We start from the raw sequence: 22,059 nt of genomic DNA, 5'->3' as shown, positions 1-22,059 counted from the left end.
ATTGGCACATCCTTGATGGCTTGGAGAAGTGGTATTTTCACACACAACTGCTTGAGCTCTCCCAGAAGCTCATCCTCCTCTGGGTTGGGTTGTGTGGTGGCTGTTAGTCTCTCAGGAAAGGGTGGAATAGCCTTTCGTTCACTTTCTTGTTTGTCTTCCTCGTCCTCTGGGGGAGGAGGTTGGCGATCCGGAAGAGTCTTTCCAGATCGCAGATTGATCTCCTGGATCTCCACAGCATAGGTAGGGCATGCTGTTTCCCCAGTGTATACCTGTTGGGCCTGTCTGTTGTTGGGGTTCGGGTTCGGTTGAGCAGGCATTTGAGGTTGCCTTGGAGGAGCAGGAGGTAATGGTTGAGGTTGAACTGGTGGTGGAGGAAAAATGGTGGGAGGAGTGTTGTACTAGGGCCTCCACCCCGACTGAGGTGCATTCCACTGAGGCTGTGGCTGGGCATGTGAGTGATACGAATGAATAGTGGGTTGAGTATGATACTGAGGTGGATAAGACCATGGAGGAGGCACAGACCAGGAAGGATGAGCAGGGGGACCCCAGGAAGACATAGGAGTAGATTGGTTGGGGCTGTAATAAGCTTGGTGTGCCCCTTGCATCCCCTGCTGGTAAGGTCTAGGTCCTTGTGGCCTCCTTTGGTTGAGGAAATAGAGAGGTTCAGTGGGGGCTTCTGTCCCTTGATACATGGCTTTAAGCCCAGGTAAGGTTGGACATTGATTTGTGGGATGGTCCTCCTCACAAACGAAACATACCTCAACCGAATGTAATGGGCATTCGTTCTTAGGGTGTCTCCTTGTACACCTAGGGCAGAAGATAGCCAAGGCCCTCTCAGCTTCTTCCTTCTTCTGCTGGATCCTGAATGTATCAAGTTGCATGGCAATGGTCTGTCTCACCTCACTTTTGAGATCCTCTAATTGATTTGCAAACTCATGTTTGGAGAAAGGAATACCAGCTGAGAGGAGGTTTCCTCTACCTCGCTTCCGGGCTGCCCTAGAGTGGTTTCTAAACACAGTCTTTATGTCCTCATAAGGTAGTTGGTAAATATCTCCTCCAACTAACATTTGAAGGGTATCTAAGAGGTCTTCAGGGACTCCTCGGAGCAGGACCAACTTGAGGGATTCAGGGTCAAGTGTGCACCTGGCCCGTTTATAGCTAAGTTGGAACCTTTCCTCATAATCCTCTAAGGACTCATCATTTCCCATGGTCATCCGGAAGATTTCTCCCTTGGTTTCCTTGGACCTACAGTAGTCCCGGTACTTGGTATTGAAAGCTTGCTGCATCTGAGCCCAAGTGGTGATACTGTTCCCAGGTAAGCCCATGAACCAGCGTAATGCTGCATCCTTAAGGGTTGAGGGGAAGAGTTTCAGCTTCTGCTCATCTTCAGTATAGTCATAGGTTCGATAAAGGACATCAAACTCAAACAGGAAGGTATCAGGATCTTCAGTAGTCAGTCCATGGAAGTTAGGTAAAGCGGAGGGGCTAATGTTCTTCATTTTCATGTCCCCATTGGTCTCTCGGATGGGGAAGGCACCTTCTATTCTCTCATCTTCTCCTCTATTGTCAGCCATAGCTTCAGATGGAATGGTCTCTAATTCTTCTTCTGCTATAGGATCTTTTTATATCTCAGGAGGTTCACCTATAGGTTCTTCTGGATCACTGTCACCGAAGAAGAGAGAAGGGTGACTCAGTGATGTAGTGGGGGTGTTGGGTAAGAATTTGCCTATTTTATCTCGATTCCTATGAGGCATGAAATGGAAAGACTTTTGATTGCTTTTGTTTTTTTTTTTCTCTTTGGTACCTGCAAAAACTGAAACAGATTGATCTACAACTAACTATCTTGCTGAAGTGAAAATGTAGAATTGAAATGAAAGCAGGAAAGAACTAATCTACTTTGCTCAAATGAAATTGCAGAATGGAAATGCTAGTCTACGCTTGCAGAATTGAAATGCTAATCTATGCTTGCAAAAATGAAATTGTGGAATTGAAATGTTAATCTATTGAAAGCAGGAAATGTCTATGCTACTTTTGCAGAATGGAAATGAAATAAACTACTTGGCAGAAGGCGAGAGTAGGAAAATAGAAGAAAAGCAAAAATTACTAATACTCTGACGCTTCCCCGGAAACGGCGCCAAAAAGATGGTGGGCTCCAGTATTGTAGCAATAATGCTACAAATCCTGGAGCTTCCTTCTCTAATTTTATCAACCCGGTAGTTCGTAACAAACTTGGAAGCGACGGTGCTGTATGCACAAGTACTAGCTCTTGTTGCAGCTGTCACTTGGTCAGCTGGCACAAGTCCGCTAGGGCTCAAGCCAACTTCTATGAGTTCTCAGAAGAATCTTTTTAACCGATGAATGAAAGCTATCTCAAAGGAAATTAACCTACTACAGGAAGAAATTGAAAGCCAACGAGGAATGAAAACCCTAGCAAACCCTAATTCCACCAGCTAGTCCTACTGATGCAAAGGTGGGAATGAAAACTACTGAAAGAGGTGCCATTACTTCTAGGAAGGTGAGATGAATGTGTCTAGACTACTTTGATCTAAATAAAACGTATTTTTGTATTTTTATTCAAGTTGTTGGAATTATTATGTGTGTGCTTCTATCTGGGTCTTTGACTGTGCAGGGATAGATCAAGGAGGGAAATGCTTGGAAGAGGTCAGGAAGGCTCAGAGAGGGTCTAAGGGATCCCTAGCATCCTTTCAGAGAAGTTCATAAAGTTCAGATGCTTGGCAACCGTGTTTACAAGCTTCTAGAGGAAGTCTGCAGGGGTTTTACAGGATGTTCAGAATTTCTACAGGAAGTCTGTTAATTTCTACAGGATGTTCTGCAATAGGATTTTTGGGTGAGGGATGAGTGGAAGAGGCTATGTGGATGGACAGGGAGGTAGGAGGGGAGCTTGGGATGACTTATGGACAGAGAGATGAGATGGAGAGGGGGTGTTCAAAGCTGGTTGGTCTGGAGGAGGTTAGAGGAGATGGAAGGCCGAAAAGGTGGAACCACGTGGGTGATAGAAGAGTTTTGGAGGTAAGTGGTCTAACTGAGGGAAGAGTGGATGGCCTAGGCACGGCTTAGGAGGGTAAGGGCGTGAGAGAGTGATACTGCACAGTGTAAATGAAACAAATCATCCGTGTCTTGCACAAAACCGAGATTTCATCAACCTATTCTAACTGTTTTTATAAAACCACAGAACAACAACGTGATTTTGTAAGGAAACTCTTGCATGGTACTGAAACAAAGATTCATTCCACAAGATCTGAATGCATGGATGCTGCTACAACCGAGAACATTGCATTAAAGCTTGTATGAACATGTAAAACTGTGTTTTTGGTGGGTGGCACAGGCTGCAATCCCAATCTCTAAACAGAGGTGGAAGTGAGTGTGCAATCAACCCTTTTTTGGAGCTCTGATTAACTCTAATCTCCTTACTCTAATCTAAACTACTGAAAGCAACTTTGTTCATAAAACTAACCTACTCAATCACATCAAGAAATTCAACTCAGCAAACTGTGTTTCCAAATGCATGTAAAGGGAAAGAAGTACAATGCTGAAAGAAAAGTATCAATACAAGGAAAGGAGGTCTATTGCTCTCAGGTTGGGCCCAACCCTGAGAGCTATAGCTCCTCTAAGAACTCAGAACTGAACTCAAATCTGCCTGCCTTTTATTAAAAGATAATAGTCATAAGTCTAACAACATGCCAAAAATGGCTTACAAAGAGCAAAACAGAGCTATCAGCTCGTAGTCCAGAATAAACAACAAAGTTTCAAAAGTCCCCATCGAAGGCTACAGCCTCTTGATTTATACATTACAAGGGCCAAGCTGGCCTCCTAAATTAGTGGGGTTTGGTTGCCCAAACTAAGAGTAATCTGCTGTTTCCTTTCAATCCGTTTGGCTGCCTTCTAGCTCGGTGGTGGTTGGAGCTCAGAGTTGGGGTGGAGATCACGAGGAAGGCCATTCAATGCTATGGACAGCCTTCCTACAAAACCGCAATCCCATCTTGGGTGTCTCCTAGCCTTCATCTGCATGGTTTTGATCCATTAAATGTCAAAAAAACCTGAAATAAACATGTGTTAGCCACCTAGGAATAGTGACTGCCCTCCTTCGTACAAATAACATGAATATACTAAAAAATGATGCATAAGTGATGAAAAATGAAGGGTTGAGCAAGGGTAAGTAGGCCAAATGAGCCCAAAATGTTACCAAATTTGGGGCTCATCACGCCCCTCCCGACACCCTCACTCCCTAACCCCCGCGGCGAGCGGGCGAGCTGCCAGGGTGGACGCCGCAGCCCGACTCACCCCTTACCTACCACCCCCCGACACCTTCACTCCCTTCACCCACACCCCGCGTCCCTGCCCCCTTAACCCCCCCTCCACATTCCGCCCCCTTAACGCCACCCTCATCCCCTACCACCAACCCCCTAGACCCCTCACCCCCACATCCCCACATGATTCGCTAACCCTCCCATCCCCGGCCGCACCACCCCATTCCACCTCCACACATCCACGTCGCCCCTATCCCCTCACCCACACCCACTCGCCCTCTCCCTCACCTTCATCCCCCCACACCCACCCGACCGCACCCCACATCGACCCCCCCAACCACGCCCCCTCACTCGCACACCCTCCCCCTCATGCACCTTCCCCACCCATGCTCTCCCCACCACCTAACCGGCATGCTCTTCCCCTCACCCGCCCTCTGCACGGCCTCCCCCTCACCTCCTTCCCACCCACGTGTCCTCCTAACGCACCCTCTCCACCCCCTCACCTGCACGCCCTCCCCCTCACTTGCCCTTCGCATGTCCTCCCCCTCACTCGCCCTTCGCACGCCCTCCCGCTCACCTCCTTCCCACCCACGTGTCCATGCTCTTCCCCTCACCCGCCCTCCGCACGCCCTCCCCCTCACCTCCTTCCCACCCACGTGTCCTCCTAACGCACCCTCTCCACCCCCTCACCCGCATGCCCTCCCCCTCACTCGCCCTCCGCACGCCCTACCCCTCACCTCCTTCCCACCCACGTGTCCTCAAAACTCAGCCTCCCCACCTCCTCACCTGCAAGCCCTACCCCTCACGCCCTCCACCTTCCCCTCTCCCACGTCCCCTCCCTCACCCTTCCCTCCCCTCCCTTCCTCGTCCCCCAGCCCCACGCACCGCCACCCTGCCCCTTCCCCCAACCCACGCACCCCTCCCCCCGCCGCTCCTCCCTCACCTCCCCCTCCCCGCTGCCCTTCCCGTCCCCCTCCCTCACCCCCCCGTGCTCTCCCCCTCACCCACGCTGCCTCCCCCTCACCCCCCTTCCCCATCCCCACGCCCTCTCCCCTCCCCCTTGCCCCCCCGCGCCCTCCCCCTTGCCCCCCCGCTCCCCTCCGTGCCCCCTCCCCTGCCTCGCTCCCTCCCCCTCCCCCGGACGCCCTACCCCTCAGGCCCTCCCCCGCACGCCCTCCACCTTCCCCTCTCCCGCGCCCTCTCCCTCCCCTCCCCCTTCCTCGTCCCCCCCCACCCTGCGCACCCCCGCCCTTCCCCCCATCTTGCACCCTGCCCCTTCCCCCCACCCACGCAACCCCCTCCCCCTGCCGCCCCTCCCTCACCTCCGCCTCCTCACCCCCCTCCCTGACCCTGCCCGTGCCCTCCCCTTCACCCACGCTTCCTCCCCCCTCACCCCCCTTCCCCATCCCCACGCCCTCTCCCCTCCCCCTCACCCACGCTCCCCCTTGCCCCCCCCTTCCCCCCCCCATGCCCCCTCCCCTACCTCACTCCCTCCCCCACCCCCTCCCTCCCTCATCCCCCCCGCCCCCTACCCCTCCCCCTTCCCGCCATCCCGCTCGACCGAGGTCGGCGCCACCCCGGCGGTCTGCCCCCCCCGCCCGACTGGAATTTCCTGGCCTGGTTGCCAGTCGGGCAGGGGGGGGGGGCGGGCCCCCGGGGTGGCGCAGGCCTCGAATCGCCCGGCCATCGGTCAGGCGAGGGAGCGGGTTTCCAGGGTGGCGCCAACCTTGGGCGAGCCGCGGGAGGGAGGGGGCACGGTGGGGGAGGGGGAGGGAGGGGAGGGGGCGCGGGGATGGGGGTGAGGGGTGCGGGGGGGGGAAGGGGGAGGAAGGGAGGGAGGGGAGGGGGCGTGGGGGGGGTGGCGGAGGGAACGGGGATGGGGGAGAGGGGTGAGGGGCATGGGGGAGTGTGGGTGTGGGGCATGGGGGGCAGGGGAGGGGGGCGTGGGTGAGGGGGAGGGTGAGGGAGGGGGAGGTGAAGTGGGGGAGTGAGGGAGGGTGAGGGGGAGCGGGGGGGGGGGGGGGGGGGGAGAGGGGAGGATGAAGTGGAGGGCGGGCGAGCGCGGGTGAGGGGGAGAGCGTGGAGGGGGGGAGGGGGGCGAGTGAGGGGAAGCGTGGGTGAGAGGGTGGGTGGGGGTGAGGGCGTGCGGGTGAGGGGACGAAGAGTGAAGGGGAGGGCGGTGGTGGGTTGTCACTCACGATGGTTGTTACTCATTTTGAATTAATGCAAACTTTTATTATACACCTTCTGTTTACAAACAATTTTATTCACTTCTTTCATGATTAAGTTTTCGAAGATTTTTAATGTGCACGGTTCATTTTGTTTCGTGCCTGACTAAGTGATATATTTTTTATTTAAAATCTTTGGCGGTATATTATAATTACTTTCAGTCAAATATTTTTTTATTCATTACATATATATTTTTTGTACTTATTAAAAAAATCAGACATATATTAAATGAAATATTAAAATAAATTGTTTTAAATTTGAAAATATTAGATTTTTGGGTTTAGTAGATATCAAGATGTAAATATCATTTTGAGCATAAAGTTTAAAAAATGTTTACATGATTTTTTATTCTTCTACATTTTTATTAGATATAGAATTAAGATAGATCTATGAAGGTTTTGATTAAAAAAATAATAAAATGTAAGAATTTTATTATTTTCACTACTTTCATATAATATATACATAGTTAATTTTGGAATGTTTTATTCGTGATTTACTTTTTCTACATTAGAATGTTAATGCATACCCTTTTAGAATGTGAGGGGCCGGGGGGGAGAGGGTGAGAGAGCGAGGGGTGTGCGGGTGAGGGGGAGGGCGTGGGTGGGTGGAAGGGTGAGTGGAGGGTGTGTGGGTGAGGGGGCTGGCGTTGGCGGGCGTGGGCAAGGAGGGCGAGGGCGAGGGCGAGGGCGGGAAGGCAAGGGAGGTGGAGGCTGTGGGCGGGGTTGTGTGGGGATGTTGGGTGGGCGAGGGTGTGCGGGAGTGCCTAGTGTGTGAGGGGGTGGGAGGTGTGAGGGGGTGTGGGAGGGGTCGGGTAGGTGAGGGGGCGAGAGGGGTGGGGGAGAGGCGGGTTTGTGTGAGGGGGTGAGGGAGTGTGTGGGGGGGCAAGAGGGGTGCAGGAGAGGCGGGTGGGTGTGAGGGAAGAGGGTCGGCATGGGAGCGTGGGGGTGGAAGGGGGCAGGGTGCGGGTGGGGATCGGGAGGTTAGCGGGTCAAGGGGGCTGGGTGCGGGTGAGGATAGGGAGGTTGGGGGCTGGCCCGCCCCACCTGGTCCCCCCGCACCCTTGCCCCAACCCACCACCCGCCCGTCCACACCCGTGCACCCCTCTCGCCCACACCCCCTCACTCGCCCGACTGCCCACCCTGCCCCGCCGTCTTTCACCCGACCTCTCGCCTACCCGCCGACCCGCCCACCCGCCCGTTAGGGGTGGCTGGGCGATTCTGATTATACAAATAAAAAACTTATGATATATTTTCGTTGTTAATTTAAGTTAATATGTTTTTGTTATTTATTGATTTATGTGTTTCTATCTTTCAGGAAATTGGCATCAAAGAGAATTTCTGTGAATCTTTCTGGACCAAAGACTATTAAAGGTGCATTTTCAAGAAACATTGGTGAATGAACTCCACCTGAGCTCATGGCTATCTTTAAAGTGCCTCAAGTGATAAGAAGATGATTTCATACTGGAAGAATTCAAAAGAGGTGAAATTTCAATCAAGAATCTAGTATGTGAAAGAAAGAGAAAGCACAAATATGAATATATATCTATATATTGATATACCGAATGATAATGGAATTTTTGAGGTGATGGGAAGAGTCATAGATATGTGTTTGGTACCAGACACTGAAGTTGTTTACATACTTACAAAAGCTCCCAAGTCACATGAAAGGATTAAATACCGACTATTATATTCATTGTATGACACGAGAGAGGTATCTACAAAGTTGTGTAAACAAATCGTAAATGAGATGACACAAAACATCGTAAGTATTGTTATTTATATTTATATTTTGCGTTCTTGAAAGTGTCTCACTATATTTTTTTAACTTTGTTTTTTATTGACATATGATATTTTGTTTGGCAGAATTTTTTTGAAAGTTGTTCAATTAGGTTGAGAGGCATTCATTTCATAGAGCATGATATCATGAAAGTTGTCAACAATTTTTACTTAGTGTCAGAAGAAGATATGGAAAACAAGCAAAATGTAGTAATTGATGATGCTACAAAACTACATCCAAAGAATCAGAAAAAAAAGGCCTCTGGTGGATAACTCTAGCAAGGGTAAACAAGTTACTTTTGAGGACGATGAAGTTGAAACTGACAGTGAAGCATATGTTGCCATTACTGAAGATGACATTGGAATTGAGAAGAGTCATAAAAGACCAAAAGTAACAATGCCCAAGAATAAATATGTTGGGAATGTTATGACGAAGAAAAGTAAAGTTGAAGATTTTGAAGCAGTCATTACCAGTAGTCGAGAACCTAATGAAACTTCAAAAGAAAGCAAAAAAATCATTACACCAGGAGCTGATTTAGAGGATGGCATTATCAAAACAAAACAAAATGCCGTTCGAGAGAATTTGAAAAAGAGAAACTTAATTGATGGTGGTCGTACATTTCAGCTTAATGTCAGGCAAGCCTATAAGGCAAGTGAAGGACAATGTCAATATCAAGTTAGAAAGCCACATCATCTACATGTTCACAACTTGAAGACATTGATGAGGTACAATCCATATGCTCATGTGGTGAGTTATGTGCTTCTTGTTGATCCACTTCAAGTTCCCAACAAAGAAGCATTTGATAAGTCAAAATGTTTTGAATACAATTATTATGTGCTTAGGGGGAACCATTCTGTAGAAGCTAAAAGACAATTGATGGAGGAATATCCTAATAACCCACGTTTTGCAACAATGAAATGTATCATTTATGCTGGTTTATCAGATACAGAAGCAAATTTAGTGGCATGGGATCATAATTCAGATAATGAATATAGGATTTCTATGACTTTTATCCAAAGGGCTAGATTTATTCATAGTGAATTTAAAGAAAAATGTGGTGGGGATAGGATAAATGTTATTGCAGATTTCCAAAAGGAATGTTGTATGGAAATAGGCTATCAAATTGAAGAGAAAACCAATTCAAAAGGTGGAAAAGGCAACAAAAATAGTGATTTATTCAGAGCTGTTGATAACATTTTCCAATTAGCATTTAGAACTGGAGATGTTTGGAAGTTGATTGATGAGATTTTTAGCATGTGGGAAGACATTGCCATTAAAAAATAGAGGGTCAAAAAGTCTAAGCCATTGATATGTAGCAACAGTAAATTAGCTCTTGAAATGAAGCAGCTTCCAGACGATATGACTATCGCACCTTGGAGGGCGATGCAAGGAGTGAAAGATGAAAAAATTGTCAAAACAATATTATCTCGTGTGAGGTCAGGGGAATTATCATTGGAGGAACTGTCTGAAGAATTTCAAAAGTAAGTTTGTTGAATTATTTTTATTTATTTCTAGATTATAATTATATTTTAAATAAAACATGTTGTTTTTGGTAGTATTTGTTATATATATCATTATATTAACTTTTTGTTACTTTATCTATGCAGTCACAAAGTTTACATGAAAATTCAAGAACAAATGGTTAGATTGTTGAATGAAAATAGTTGGGATGATGTTGTACGCAACTATCCAGATTCAAGTTCTACATCAACATTAAAAGCTTTTTATCTTGCATTTAAAAATGTATCTTGATTTATACATTCATTTTTATTCACCTGTGTACTATTTTTAATTTATAACTTACACATATATTTGTTTATTTTATAAAAGATGAGGAAGAATGATAATGGAGCACCAAATAGTTTCAAAACCTTTATTGAAAAAATAAAGATCGAAAGACCGAGGAAGCAACGCATTAAGAATGTTCAACTTGATCCAACTCTTAATCATTTCATTTGGAATGGGCTAGACACTATTCAATATCAAATAATACAAGGCGACTGTGAAGACATTGTTAAACTCATACCTAAAAGGGATTATGCCCTAGTCATTGCAGATATTCCCCATGGTTTCAATATTCCAAACATTCACTATGATAGTGACCCTTATACTTATCAAGCTCTTAGTAAAGTGGTTGCGGGATTTGTAGAAGTCACGTTATCACCATTATGGAGATTTGTGACATTTCATTTAGACACACAATTGGCAATGATATTGTCAAGCTTCAAGGGGAAAACAAATTCAAGGATGCAGCTTACATGGGAAGACGTTTAAAATGTATATTTGATTAATGTTGAAAAATTTATTTATGTACAAGTTAATTGAACTTTTACTATTTCATGTTACAGGGAAAAGTCAAATCTTCTTAACAATGAAGATCAACAATTTATAAATGATTGTGAGTTCATTCATATTGATAGTTGGGCAAAAGATGATAGCCATATGTCTATGATTTTTAATCGGGTAGATGGAAAGAGTCATAGCCAAATATTGACTTATGATGTTGTTGTGAGAAAACTAACATATAAAGACAAAGAGGCAAAAGGAGAGATAGTTAACATTTATCAAAAACCACACTTATTGATTAACTATCTTATAGACATATGTTCAAATGAAGGAGATTGGGCTCTGGATTTATTTTCTGGCTCAGGTAAGTTTTATTATATGGAATTGAATTTCAATATGTTATTTTTTAATTAATATGTCATTGTACTAATTTAGTTCATTATTTCTTTTGTGCTTGATAATTAGGTACAACACTAGCATGTTGTTTTCAAAAAGGAAGAAATTGCATTGCAATTGAAAAAGATGCAGTACAGTGCAATTTCATTCAGCAAAGAATTAATGCTCTTCAATTTCTTCCAGATGCAATGTAAGAAATTGGGTTGAAGAAATGGGACTTTACTGAATCACGTGTGGCAAATAAGGCAAATGAACCCCAACCACCATTACATGGAATGTTTGGAAAGACATACATTGGGAGATTCACAGATATCAAAGATCCATTAGAAGAGGAAAATGAGCAAAAGGAAACAGAAAATATTATGGAAGAGACAATGATGAAACTCTAGAGGACGAAGAGTTTGGATTAAGTGACATTGTTGATTAAATTTAAGTTATGCTTAGAAATCAAGCTTTGCAATGTTTTGACTTTGACATTTTATGAGAAGAATAAACACTCAATTAGGGTTGTTATGCGTTTAATATTTGTAATATGTGATTTTGGCATTGATTTTTAAGTTAATCATTATTTTTTGAAAAAAATGATTATTATTATTTTTTTGACATGAAATTCATTAAAAAAAACTATTATTTAACAATTTTTAGTTAAAATTTTCGTATAAAAATTGCGATTTTGACATGTCAATTCTAGCAAAAAATTATCAAAACGTGTAGTTTTTTAGTTAGATTTATGTTAAAAATGGTTGGCCGCTCCTTCCGGCCAGCATCATCAGACTAATAAGTGAAAAATCCAATCCAATTCAATCCAATCCAATCCGTTAAACTCAATGTATCTGCTCGTAAGTAAAAGCCATGTCTTTTCACTGTCTTCAGGTGGGTAAAATGTCATATTTTTATGTCCATTGTTAAAAAATATTGTTTTTTAGAAACAATTATTTCATGTGGATTGAAAAATTAATTAAGGATGTATAAATATGTAGAATATCGAAAATTCAAAATATCGACTTTCTAATTTAAAAATGCAAAACAATAAAAACCTCACTACAAAAAAATTAGAATTAAAATAAAAAACAAAAAAATATGAAGAAAACAACCATTTCAAAAATTATCAAATTTACAAAATAATTATTTACATTTTATACATTAGAAAATTTAAAGCCAAAAAACAGGTCTTTTAAAAAAAGGGTGTGATGTAGAATACCTACTTTTTAAAATCAGCATGAAAATCACTACCATTCTAAAATTTAATGTACATAAAAAAAATTAAAGTGCCAAAAATTATGCTCTAAAAAAAACATCTGTGTTCTGCATCACTCCTTTTCAAAATCAGATCACTTTTTTGCTATCTCTACGAAACGGGTAACAGTACCAGTTCCTGTTTCAAAGTTTACATTGTTAAAGTCAAGAATGCTTTATTGTTTTTGTTTTTGATAATAAGAGGGAAAGGACTTAAAACAACAAAAAACTTTCTTCTTTTTAAATTTTGATTCAATCCATTGTTGGATCAGTGATGGAACGAACCTAGACACTTATTATATTTTGTTTATGGTCTATTTAAGTTGGTTAATACATATGAAACAAGTTGTTGTTGGTTTCAATATTGCTCTGAGATATTGTAGTCATATGTTGTGGTCTTTATTAATGAGTATTCTTTGATGTTGAAGAGATTCCCGTTATATTGCGAAGATATTTGTGGTATGAATACTTTGAAATTGTTGTTCTTTAGTTTATGTGTAATCTTCTCTATGCTATCTTCTTAATTTTCTTTAAAGATGTATGGAATAGTTATGCTCGAATTCATTTCACATGCTCTTGTCTAACTACACCAAAATATTTCAATTGCGAATGGAATGTTTATACCTTCAAATGCTTTGTCTTTTTCCTCCATATATTCATTCATCCAAGTTGCAGTAATGAAATGTCATTTGTTCTGCCATTGTAGATGCGTGTCTTGATGTTTCTATTCCACTATATTACAAATTGTTTTCTCATTTAGAAGTTGTACTAGTCAAGCCTCTGTATATGAAATTGGTTGGGAAATGCATATGAATGATGGACCAGGGAGGTCATGATCACATGCATTAGTTTTCCTAGAATCCTTTACCACTCCCAAATAAAAAAATTAAACACTTTTCACATTTGGTCTCTGCTAAAGATTGTGTTTCAAAGTTTTTATTTGTGAGTTTGCTCAGTGAGGGAGCCCCCTCAGGTTGAAGAAGACCAAGCTATCAACTAAAAGAGGTTTGTGGTTACTTCTCTGATCCTTTTCCTTCATCCTAAAAGGAAATCATGGAGTGCTAACATATTGGCGTTGTTGCCAGGGATCGAAAAATCTAATTTTCCCGGGAAGTTGTTTCATTTTCAGAGTCACACCATAGCCTGGAATTTTCATAGTTGTTTTGATTGTTAGTGAAATTAGTTGCATGCAACTTTATATGAGAATATCTGGCTTCTAGGAGGTATACCAGGCAGAATCCTGATCCAAATCCCCCTGTGGTTGTTTGTGATCCTAAAATATTACTTAGGAAGGAGAGGATTGTGGTTGAAAGTCAAGCAAGTAATATACCTCTTATAAGATCTGTCTCTTTACCAAAAATTGCTTCTTAAGTTCCTCTGTGAAAAACTAGATCTTGCTCCTGTATACTCGAGATTCTAGTGGACTCATTTGTTGATTATATCAGACTTCCAGGAAGGGAGTTCAGTTGGAATCATGGAAAATTTTAGGGGCGAATGTTCGCCCTTTGGCGAAATTAAGGGGTTTTAAATTTTTAGTGGGCGAATATTTTGTATCATAGTACATTTTTAAAAATTGCCTCAAATAGCCCACCTTATTTTAAGGGAGAGGGTAGAAAAGTTAAATTTAACCCTTGAAATTAGAAGTTACAACCTTCCATTCGCCCTAATTTTCAAGAATAGGTTTTATTTAAGTGAATCCTATGGGCCAAATACCATATTTATAAAAGAGGTATGGTAAATTAATAAAAATATAAATAAATGAGAGGTATGGTAAATAAATAAAACATTTTTTATATTTACTTCATAAGTCACCTTATATACATGCAAAGGTGTAAACAAATAAAAATATAAGTAAAATGGAGGTATGGTAAATAAATAAAACCTCTTTTTATATTTACTCAAAAGGTATGGTAAATAAATAAAAATATAAATAAACTAGACGTATGGTAAATAAACAAAATCTCTTTTAATAGTTAGTCCATAACCCTCTTTCTATTTATGAAGGCTCAAAAAAGAGGTTTTATTTAAGTGAATCCTATGGGCCAAATACCATATTTGTAAAAGAGGTATGGTAAATTAATAAAAATATAAATAAACGAGAGGTATGGTAAACAAATAAAACATTTTTTTATATTTACTCCATAAGTCACCTTATATTTACCAACACTCAAACATGCATTATATTTAGGTGAAACCTATGGGCCAAATACCATGGGCTAGATTATTATTAATACCATGCAAAAAAAACATTATTAACCTAATATTAGTATTAATAAAAATAAAAATGGCACATGGTATTGACCCATGGTATTCATGTGGAATGTAGCCTATTTAAATGGGGTAATTAAACCAGCATAGAGCCATCTTTACTCTGGATCTACTAAGCCCTGAGAAGTATCAAATATTGTGATATGCAAACTAGCATAGAGTGAAAAAATATTTGATCTCTTTCGCGGCTTGGTGGATCAAGAGTAAAAATGGATGTTGTAATTTAATGTATGTTAAACATTTTAACTTGGTTAAAACAAAAAATAAAATAAAAATCAATTATTAATTTTTATAAATTACTATTAGTAATTTTTAAGCTCCAGGTTTATGATAACCCATGGTAATACCATGGTATTCATGTGAGCATAGACTATTTAAAGGGGAAATTCTATCATCTTAGACCCATCTTAATTCTGGGTCTACCAAATGCTCAGAGGGATAAATAGATTTCATCCCCATAAAAGTGGTAGATGTGGAGTTAAGATGGATATAGGTTGGTTTTTATGATAATGAAGATATTAAATAGACTTAGGAAATTATATTGTAAAAGCGTCTTAAGGTGAATGGTTAAAGCTATATTTAGTCACTTCACAAAATTTAGTAAAAAATACCAATATCTCCATTAATATTGGTTTTTAACCTTTTATGATTTAACAAAAAAAATTCAAAACAATGAAACCTTATCACTCTTTTCGCATCACCCACGTCGAAGATTTCTCACCATTTTTCAAACATTCTCAATATGATATCTTCATGAAAAAGTTTAGGTACTGATGTTGGATTAGTTGTTTGAAAAGTTAATTGGTTTGTACAACCTTTCATCTTCTGTGTTATTCTTAATTTGTCCTAATGATCTATAGGGGTTGGAGCCACTGTACCATATTTTACTAAAAGGTGGATATTTTTCACCAAAAAGGAAATTAATCTACATGTTACAATGTTGTTAAAAAATGCGAGACCTATGAGAGTAGTGAATTATGCTAATAAGAAATTTAGATGTGAGACCTATGAGGGTAGTGAATTATGCTAATAAGCAATTTAGATTGGGAGAGATGTAATTAAATTTTATTATTTAATTGAAGTTTTCCAATTAAAATAATAACAAATCTACATTTATATATTCATATATTGATTGGAAGTATTCTCACAATGGTCGCTTCTTTCAATTAGATCCCCTTCAAGCCCTTGGGATACCTAATACTTTCCTATATAATATAGTTGGGGCTTACTACTTGTTGGCGTGTTGGGGTAAACAATCTTGATGTGTTTTTCATATATTGCAGTTGGAGTCTATGGAAAAAGAAAGAAATTTGATAACTTGAAAAAAGTGGTAGCTTGACAAAAGTTGTAGAGAAAAGATTAATCTCTCCTACCTTGACAAAACTCGTTGTCAATACCAACACCTACAAGAACTTTGTTGTGGAATATTATCAAAACTAATAGAAGGATATGAAAGAGTGTATTGTAAGAACCTTGACAAACACGACCACTGAAACTTGGAACATTGTTTGTAGGAAGAGAAAATTATGTTTCTTTTTCCAAACATGTATGTTAGTATATTACAGTTTAATGAATATGTTTTCTTATTATCATATATGGTTTCATACTTTAACAAAACATTCGCCAAGACTTCACAATGTTTTATTATTCAGTAAAAGATTTGCCAAGATCTTACAAGATTTTATAATTCAGTGAAAGATTCTCCATCACTGTACAAGATAATATAATCTGGTGAGAGATTCGCCAAAAAAATTATATATACATATTATATTATTGATAAATTCGCCTCCCATTTTTCCTATGTATCATGGGGATTAGCCCATTTATTATACATATAAATTTAGGGTGGTTCTTAAAATTTTCCCTGGTTGGAATATTCTTCAACAATTTTGTAAACTGAAAAGTTAGGTTGATAAAGTTTAGAAAACCGCTGAGAAGACAGTTTTATCCCGAAAAACAGTCCCTTTATAAGTTAGTTCAAGTTCTGGTTCTGTTTTCTCATCTTGTCTGGTTCCTTCATCATCTGTTTCAACTTTTATCCATCTATTTTTTCCATCATCTGCAGTTTCTGTCACACCATCTGCTAGTCACCCAACTACTCAGGTAGTAGTTATGGTAGCAAGATATGCCCTCTGGTTTTTGCCCACTCAACTTCATGATTTGCCTCTTAATTATGGTCAAAGGCTTCCCCAATATGATGGTACAGGTGAAGTTACTGCTAAGCAACATGTTGATAAGGTCAGTGATTTTGTAGATTTGGAGGAAGTAGACCATGATGATGTTAAAGTCAGATTGTTTGCTCAAAGATTTTCTGGTGATGTCAAGAAGTGGTTTAGGAGTTCTCGCCCGGGAGCTTTTGCCAATTATCAAGAGTTGGAAGATGCTTTCCTCACAAGGTGGGGTGAGAAGAAGAATCCCTTGCAAATTTTGGTTGAGTATAATAATCTAAAAAGATATCCCGAAGAAACTGTCGAAAACTCTTTAGTAAGGTTCAATAAAGTGTACAATTCTATTCCTACAGAAATAAAGCCACCTCCTGGGCTGGCCTTACTTCATTATCTCGATGCTTTCGACCCTGAGATGGCCTATAGACTTAGGGAGAGGAATCTGGCAACACTAGAGGACATGTAAAACAATGCAGTCAGTGTGGAGGCTAATCTGTTAGCAAAGAAATCCAAAATGAAAGCAGAGAAAAAAGTGATAATAAAAGAAGAGTCCACTACTTCTGCTGATGCTAAGTTTGATACATTGGTAAAAAATCATGGAGAAGGTGATGAGAATTTTTTTTTGATTGACCAGACAATAGCTAAAGAACCTCGTATTGGTACACAAATTAGAAACCCAAATTTTCGAAGGCAACTACATTTGCCAAACAAACCTAGAGAGCAGAAGGGTTTAGAGCAGTCACAACAACAAGTAAGACCACCATTTCAACAGAATTATTCTCAAGTTCAAGATGAGGAGGACGAGAAATTATTGGAAGATCAAATTCTATTTTTTAGTGATGGGAAAAAATATGTGTATTTGACTAAAGAAGACGAAGAGCAGGAGCTATTTGAAAATTTTGAGGCAGAGGATGAAGAATTGATGTTTGCTCAATATCAAAGTGATGTGTTAATGACTGAATCTGATGTGTTAATGACTGAATTTGAGGAGTATAGGAAGGGATATCAAAATTCCATCATGCAAGTGCAACAACAATATAATTTGAGGAATAGAACTATGGGCAACAATGCAGCGAAAAAAGAAATACCAATCAATAGTACAACAAAGAAAGAAATGGCAACTAGTAATGTAAAGAAGGATCTTCCCAGTACAAGTTCCCAAAAGAAGGAGCCACCTATCACCATCTTATAGAGGAAAGAAGATACATCCAAAGATGCTTAAGAAAAGAAGGAAGTTGCCCATAAAGAGATTGAAAGGGTATCAAACCCCTTTAACCTTGAAGCTGAAATTGCTAAATTAAAGATCTCCATTCCTCTTGGTGAATTGGTAAAGAACAATCAATATAAATCTTAGATTTTAAAGGCACTTAGAGTAGACAAATCCTATGATATAGTCAATATATCAGATGATCATCCAACTATTATTTTTGGACCAAAGATTGATGACAAAGGGCAAGATGGGGATGTTCCTCCTTTTTATGTCAGTTTGAATGTGCATGATAAAATACTGCATAATGCAATGCTAGGCTCTGGACCCTCACACAAAGTAATGCTGAAAGTGATTATGGAGATATTAGGCTTAGATATTACAATCTCATTCAAATACCTCTGTTCATTTGATTCCAGTAAGGTGAAATGTCTGGGATTAATTAAAGATTTAGTAGTGTCTTTAACTCAAATTCCTTCAAAATGTATGGTTATGGATATTGTGGTGGCAGATATACCTCCCAGGTATGGTATGCTTTTGTCTAGATCCTGGATGGCGAAATTACACAGAGCATTGCAAACAGACATGTCCCACATCACAGTTTCAACTTTCAGAGGGCAGTCAAGGAGGTTATACAGGGAACCGCTCATGCAATGCATGATCAATAGTAAATATAAACCCATGAATCATGTAGTGTATGATGTTCATTCTGATCTGGACTCATTTGTGTTGTTCAATTTAGATTGTCCCAATGATGAAGAGACCGCTTCAGATGTGGAAGAGGAAAAGGAAAATGCTCAGAATTTAGAAATTTTGGGCAAATATTCTAAACAAGACAACAAAATAAAATCAGTTGTTCCAGACATTTAAGAAGAAGCAAATAACAAGCAAAATATGAAGAAGACAATCATGAAATGGAGGAATAGGACAACAACAAAAATGAGGAATAAAGCAGCCAAACTGTCCATGAGAAATCTGAAAGTTTGAAGGCTGAAAGGGGTAAAAAAGAGCAGAAAAAACAACGTGTTTGGACCATGCATTTTGATGGGGCAACAAGCAGAGAAGGTGCTGGTGTGGGGATATGGATAATCAACCCAGAAGTTGGTAAGTAAAAGCTATGTTCATACAAGTTAGTTTTTGATTGTACTAATAATGTAGTGGAATATGAAGCTCTTATTTTGGGTCTACGAAATTTGAAGAAATCAGGAGCTAGAAGAATAGTTGTCTACGGGGATTCTGAGCTGGTGGTTAGACAAGTCAAAGGTGAATATCAAACAAAACACCCCCAGATGCATGCTTATCGTAATGTTGTCTTAGATTATTTGCAGAATTTTGTTGAGTACAGTTTTTCAGTTGTTCCTAGGAAGGATAATGTTGTTGCAGATGCATTGGCCACTTCGGCCTTTGATTTTGAAATTCCCAATAGTGTTAAAGGGAAATACAAGGTAGAAGTTAGACATAGGCCTGTTGTCCTAGATAACATGAAGCACTAGAAAGTCTTCGAAAATGACAAGCAGTTGGAGAATTTTTTTCTAATGAAGGAGGAATTTTCCAAAATGAAACTGGAAAGGGATGGTAGATGGGAAGATGTAGATAAAGGGAGTTTTATTAATCAGCTGAAAGAAGAGTTAGATAAGCAGGGTACTGAGTTAAAAATATTGCAGCTCAAAGACAATGTCCTTCCAAGAGGGCTTGTACCTTTGGAGGAACTGTTTGACTAGAATGATGTGGCTAAGAGGCCAAAACTAGCACCTGTAGGAGAAGGAGTTGAAGAATGCAATATAGGTACAACAGAACACCCAAAAATGATAAAGTTGTCCAAAACTTTGAGTCTAGAAATGAAAAAAAATACTTGGAATTGTTGACTGAATTCTCTGATGTTTTTTGCTTGGGGATATGAGGACTTAAATGTGTATAACAAAGAAATTATTCAGCACACAATACTAATCAAAAGGACCAAAAGCCTTTGAAGCAGAAGCTGCGAAGGACAAATCCAGTGTTGTTGCCCTTGATTGAGAAGGAGTTAAAGAAGTTGTTTGATGCTGGCAATATAGTACCTCTTCGATTTTTTGATTGTTTATCTAATTTGGTACCAGTCAGAAAGAAGACAAGTGAGATTAGATTGTGTGTAGATTTTAGAAACTTGAACAGGGTGTCACTCAACGAAAACTATCTGCTGCCAAAAATGGACTATATACTTCAGAAGGTAGTTGGTGCAAGAAGAATTCTAGTGCGGGATGGTTTTTCCGGGTACAATCGGATTTTGGTTCACCCAGAAGACCAAGATGAGACCATCTTCACCACACCTTGGGGTACTTTCAAATATGCTAAGATGATGTTTGGTATGATGAATGCAGGGGCAACATTTCAATGAGCTATGGATATAGCTTTTGCAGAAGAAAAAGATAAATTTCTTGTCATATACCTTGATGATATTACTGTTTACTCATAGTCTGATGATGATCATTTGCAACACTTAAGAGCAGTCTTTGAGAAGTGTAGGAAGTACGACATTTCATTAAACCCTAAGAAATCATTGTTTGGATTGGAGGAAGGCAAGTTGTTGGGTCATATTATTTCGAAATATGGCATCAAAATAGACCCTAACAGAGTTTCAATAATTCAGAAAATGGACATTCCTAGGAATAAAAAAGAGATTCAGTCCTTTTTGGGAAAAATTATTTTTTTGAGGAGGTTCATTCCAAATCTGACTAAATTTTGAGAAAAATCGCAGACATGTTAAAGCAGGACAACAAGGTGAAATGGGGTGAAGACAATAGGAAATATTTCAATGAAGTCAAAGCAGTATTGTCTTGTGCTCCCACATTGGCCAGTCTAGATTATACACATGAGTTCATAGTATTTTCTTTTGCTTCTAAGCACAATATCGCTACTAACCTATTGCAGAAAAGTTAGCAGGGAGTTGAACAACCTATTTCATTTTTCAGCAGGGTGCTTAGAGACGTTGCACTCAAATATGACATAATGGAAAAACAAGTATTTTCTCTTGTTAAGGCCTTGAAGGATTTTTGGGTATACATTTTGCATTCTCATGTTGTGGCTTATGTGCCTAGTGCTGCAGTCAAATTTTTTTTAACTAAAAGTGATCTAGATGGAAGAAGGGGCAAGTGGATTGCTTCGATACTTGAATATGACATTGAGATCAAGCCAACAAAATTGATTAAAGGCCAAGGCTTGGCTCGAATGATGGCTGAATCAAATCTACAGTCACTTCAAATTAATTTCTTGGCTGTCCTAACAGAAGAAGATCTTTCAAGTACTGTCCAACAAGTGTCGGAAAATTTTGCTACCTCACCTTGGTATGCTGATATTTTATACGTGTTGCAGCATTTACAAGCACCTCTAGACTGGCCTAAAACTAAAGCTCACTTTCTAAAATTGAAGGCAGTTAAATTCTGCATTATTGATCAGTTCTTATATTGGAAGGATCCTAATGGAATGCTGCTCAATTGTTTGCTAGAAGACGAGGCTCAAGCAGTAATGGAGGAGTTCCACGAAGGAGACTGTGGTGGGAACTTGTATTGGAAAACCACAATGAACAAGATCTTAAGAGCTGGCCTTTATTGGCCTAGTTTGTTTGCTGATGTTTATAAAAAGGTGGTCAGTTGTCGGGAATGTCAGATGTTTGAAGGAAGAAAGAAGTTGCTCCCATTGCCCCTAAAGCCTATAGCAGTTGAGTCACCATTCGAGTAATGGGGACTTGATTTCATTGGTGAAATTCATCCCACTTCATCTGGACACATAAATAGATATTAACGACAATGGACTATTTTACCAAGTGGATTGAAGCAGTTCCCACCAGACAGGCTATAGACACGGTGATCATTCAATTTCTGGAAGGTAACATTTTGTCTCGTTTTGGCTGTCCACAATTTTTTTTAAAGATAATGCTGCTTCCTTTAAGTCAAAGAAAATGATAAAATTCTGCCATAAATATAACATTGTTCTAGTCCATTCCATAACCCATTATTCTCAGGGTAATTCTGGTCAACATTATCAAGAAATTCTGGTCAACATTATCAAGAAATTTCTGCAGGAGAATAAGAAGAGCTGGCATAAGAAATTGATTCATGCATTGTGGGTAGATCATGTGAGTACTAAGAAGTCAATAGGCATGTCTCCATTTCAGCTGGTCTATGGGACAAATGCACTTTTTCCTTCCTCATTGGGAGTTCCAGTCATGAAACTATTGCAGGAGGTAGAGGTA

The 22,059-nt window shown here is 40.3% G+C and overlaps 1 protein-coding gene across 1 annotated transcript; it reads left to right on the top strand.

Annotated features, from left to right (window-relative positions):
- Positions 1-21,038: 21,038 nt before the first annotated feature.
- LOC149205139 (uncharacterized) lies at positions 21,039-21,545 on the top strand. The gene has a single exon (XM_089397323.1). It carries the CDS (start codon positions 21,039-21,041, stop codon positions 21,543-21,545), a length of 507 nt encoding a protein of 168 aa, XP_089253449.1.
- The last annotated feature ends 514 nt before the right edge of the window (positions 21,546-22,059 follow it).

This window comes from Pinus tabuliformis, chromosome 1_2, assembly GCF_031772625.1.
Source record: "Pinus tabuliformis cultivar Carrire ecotype Pingquan chromosome 1_2, CPIR1, whole genome shotgun sequence".
Classification (NCBI taxonomy): domain Eukaryota; kingdom Viridiplantae; phylum Streptophyta; class Pinopsida; order Pinales; family Pinaceae; genus Pinus; species Pinus tabuliformis.
This window is presented reverse-complemented; position numbering and strand designations above follow the sequence as displayed.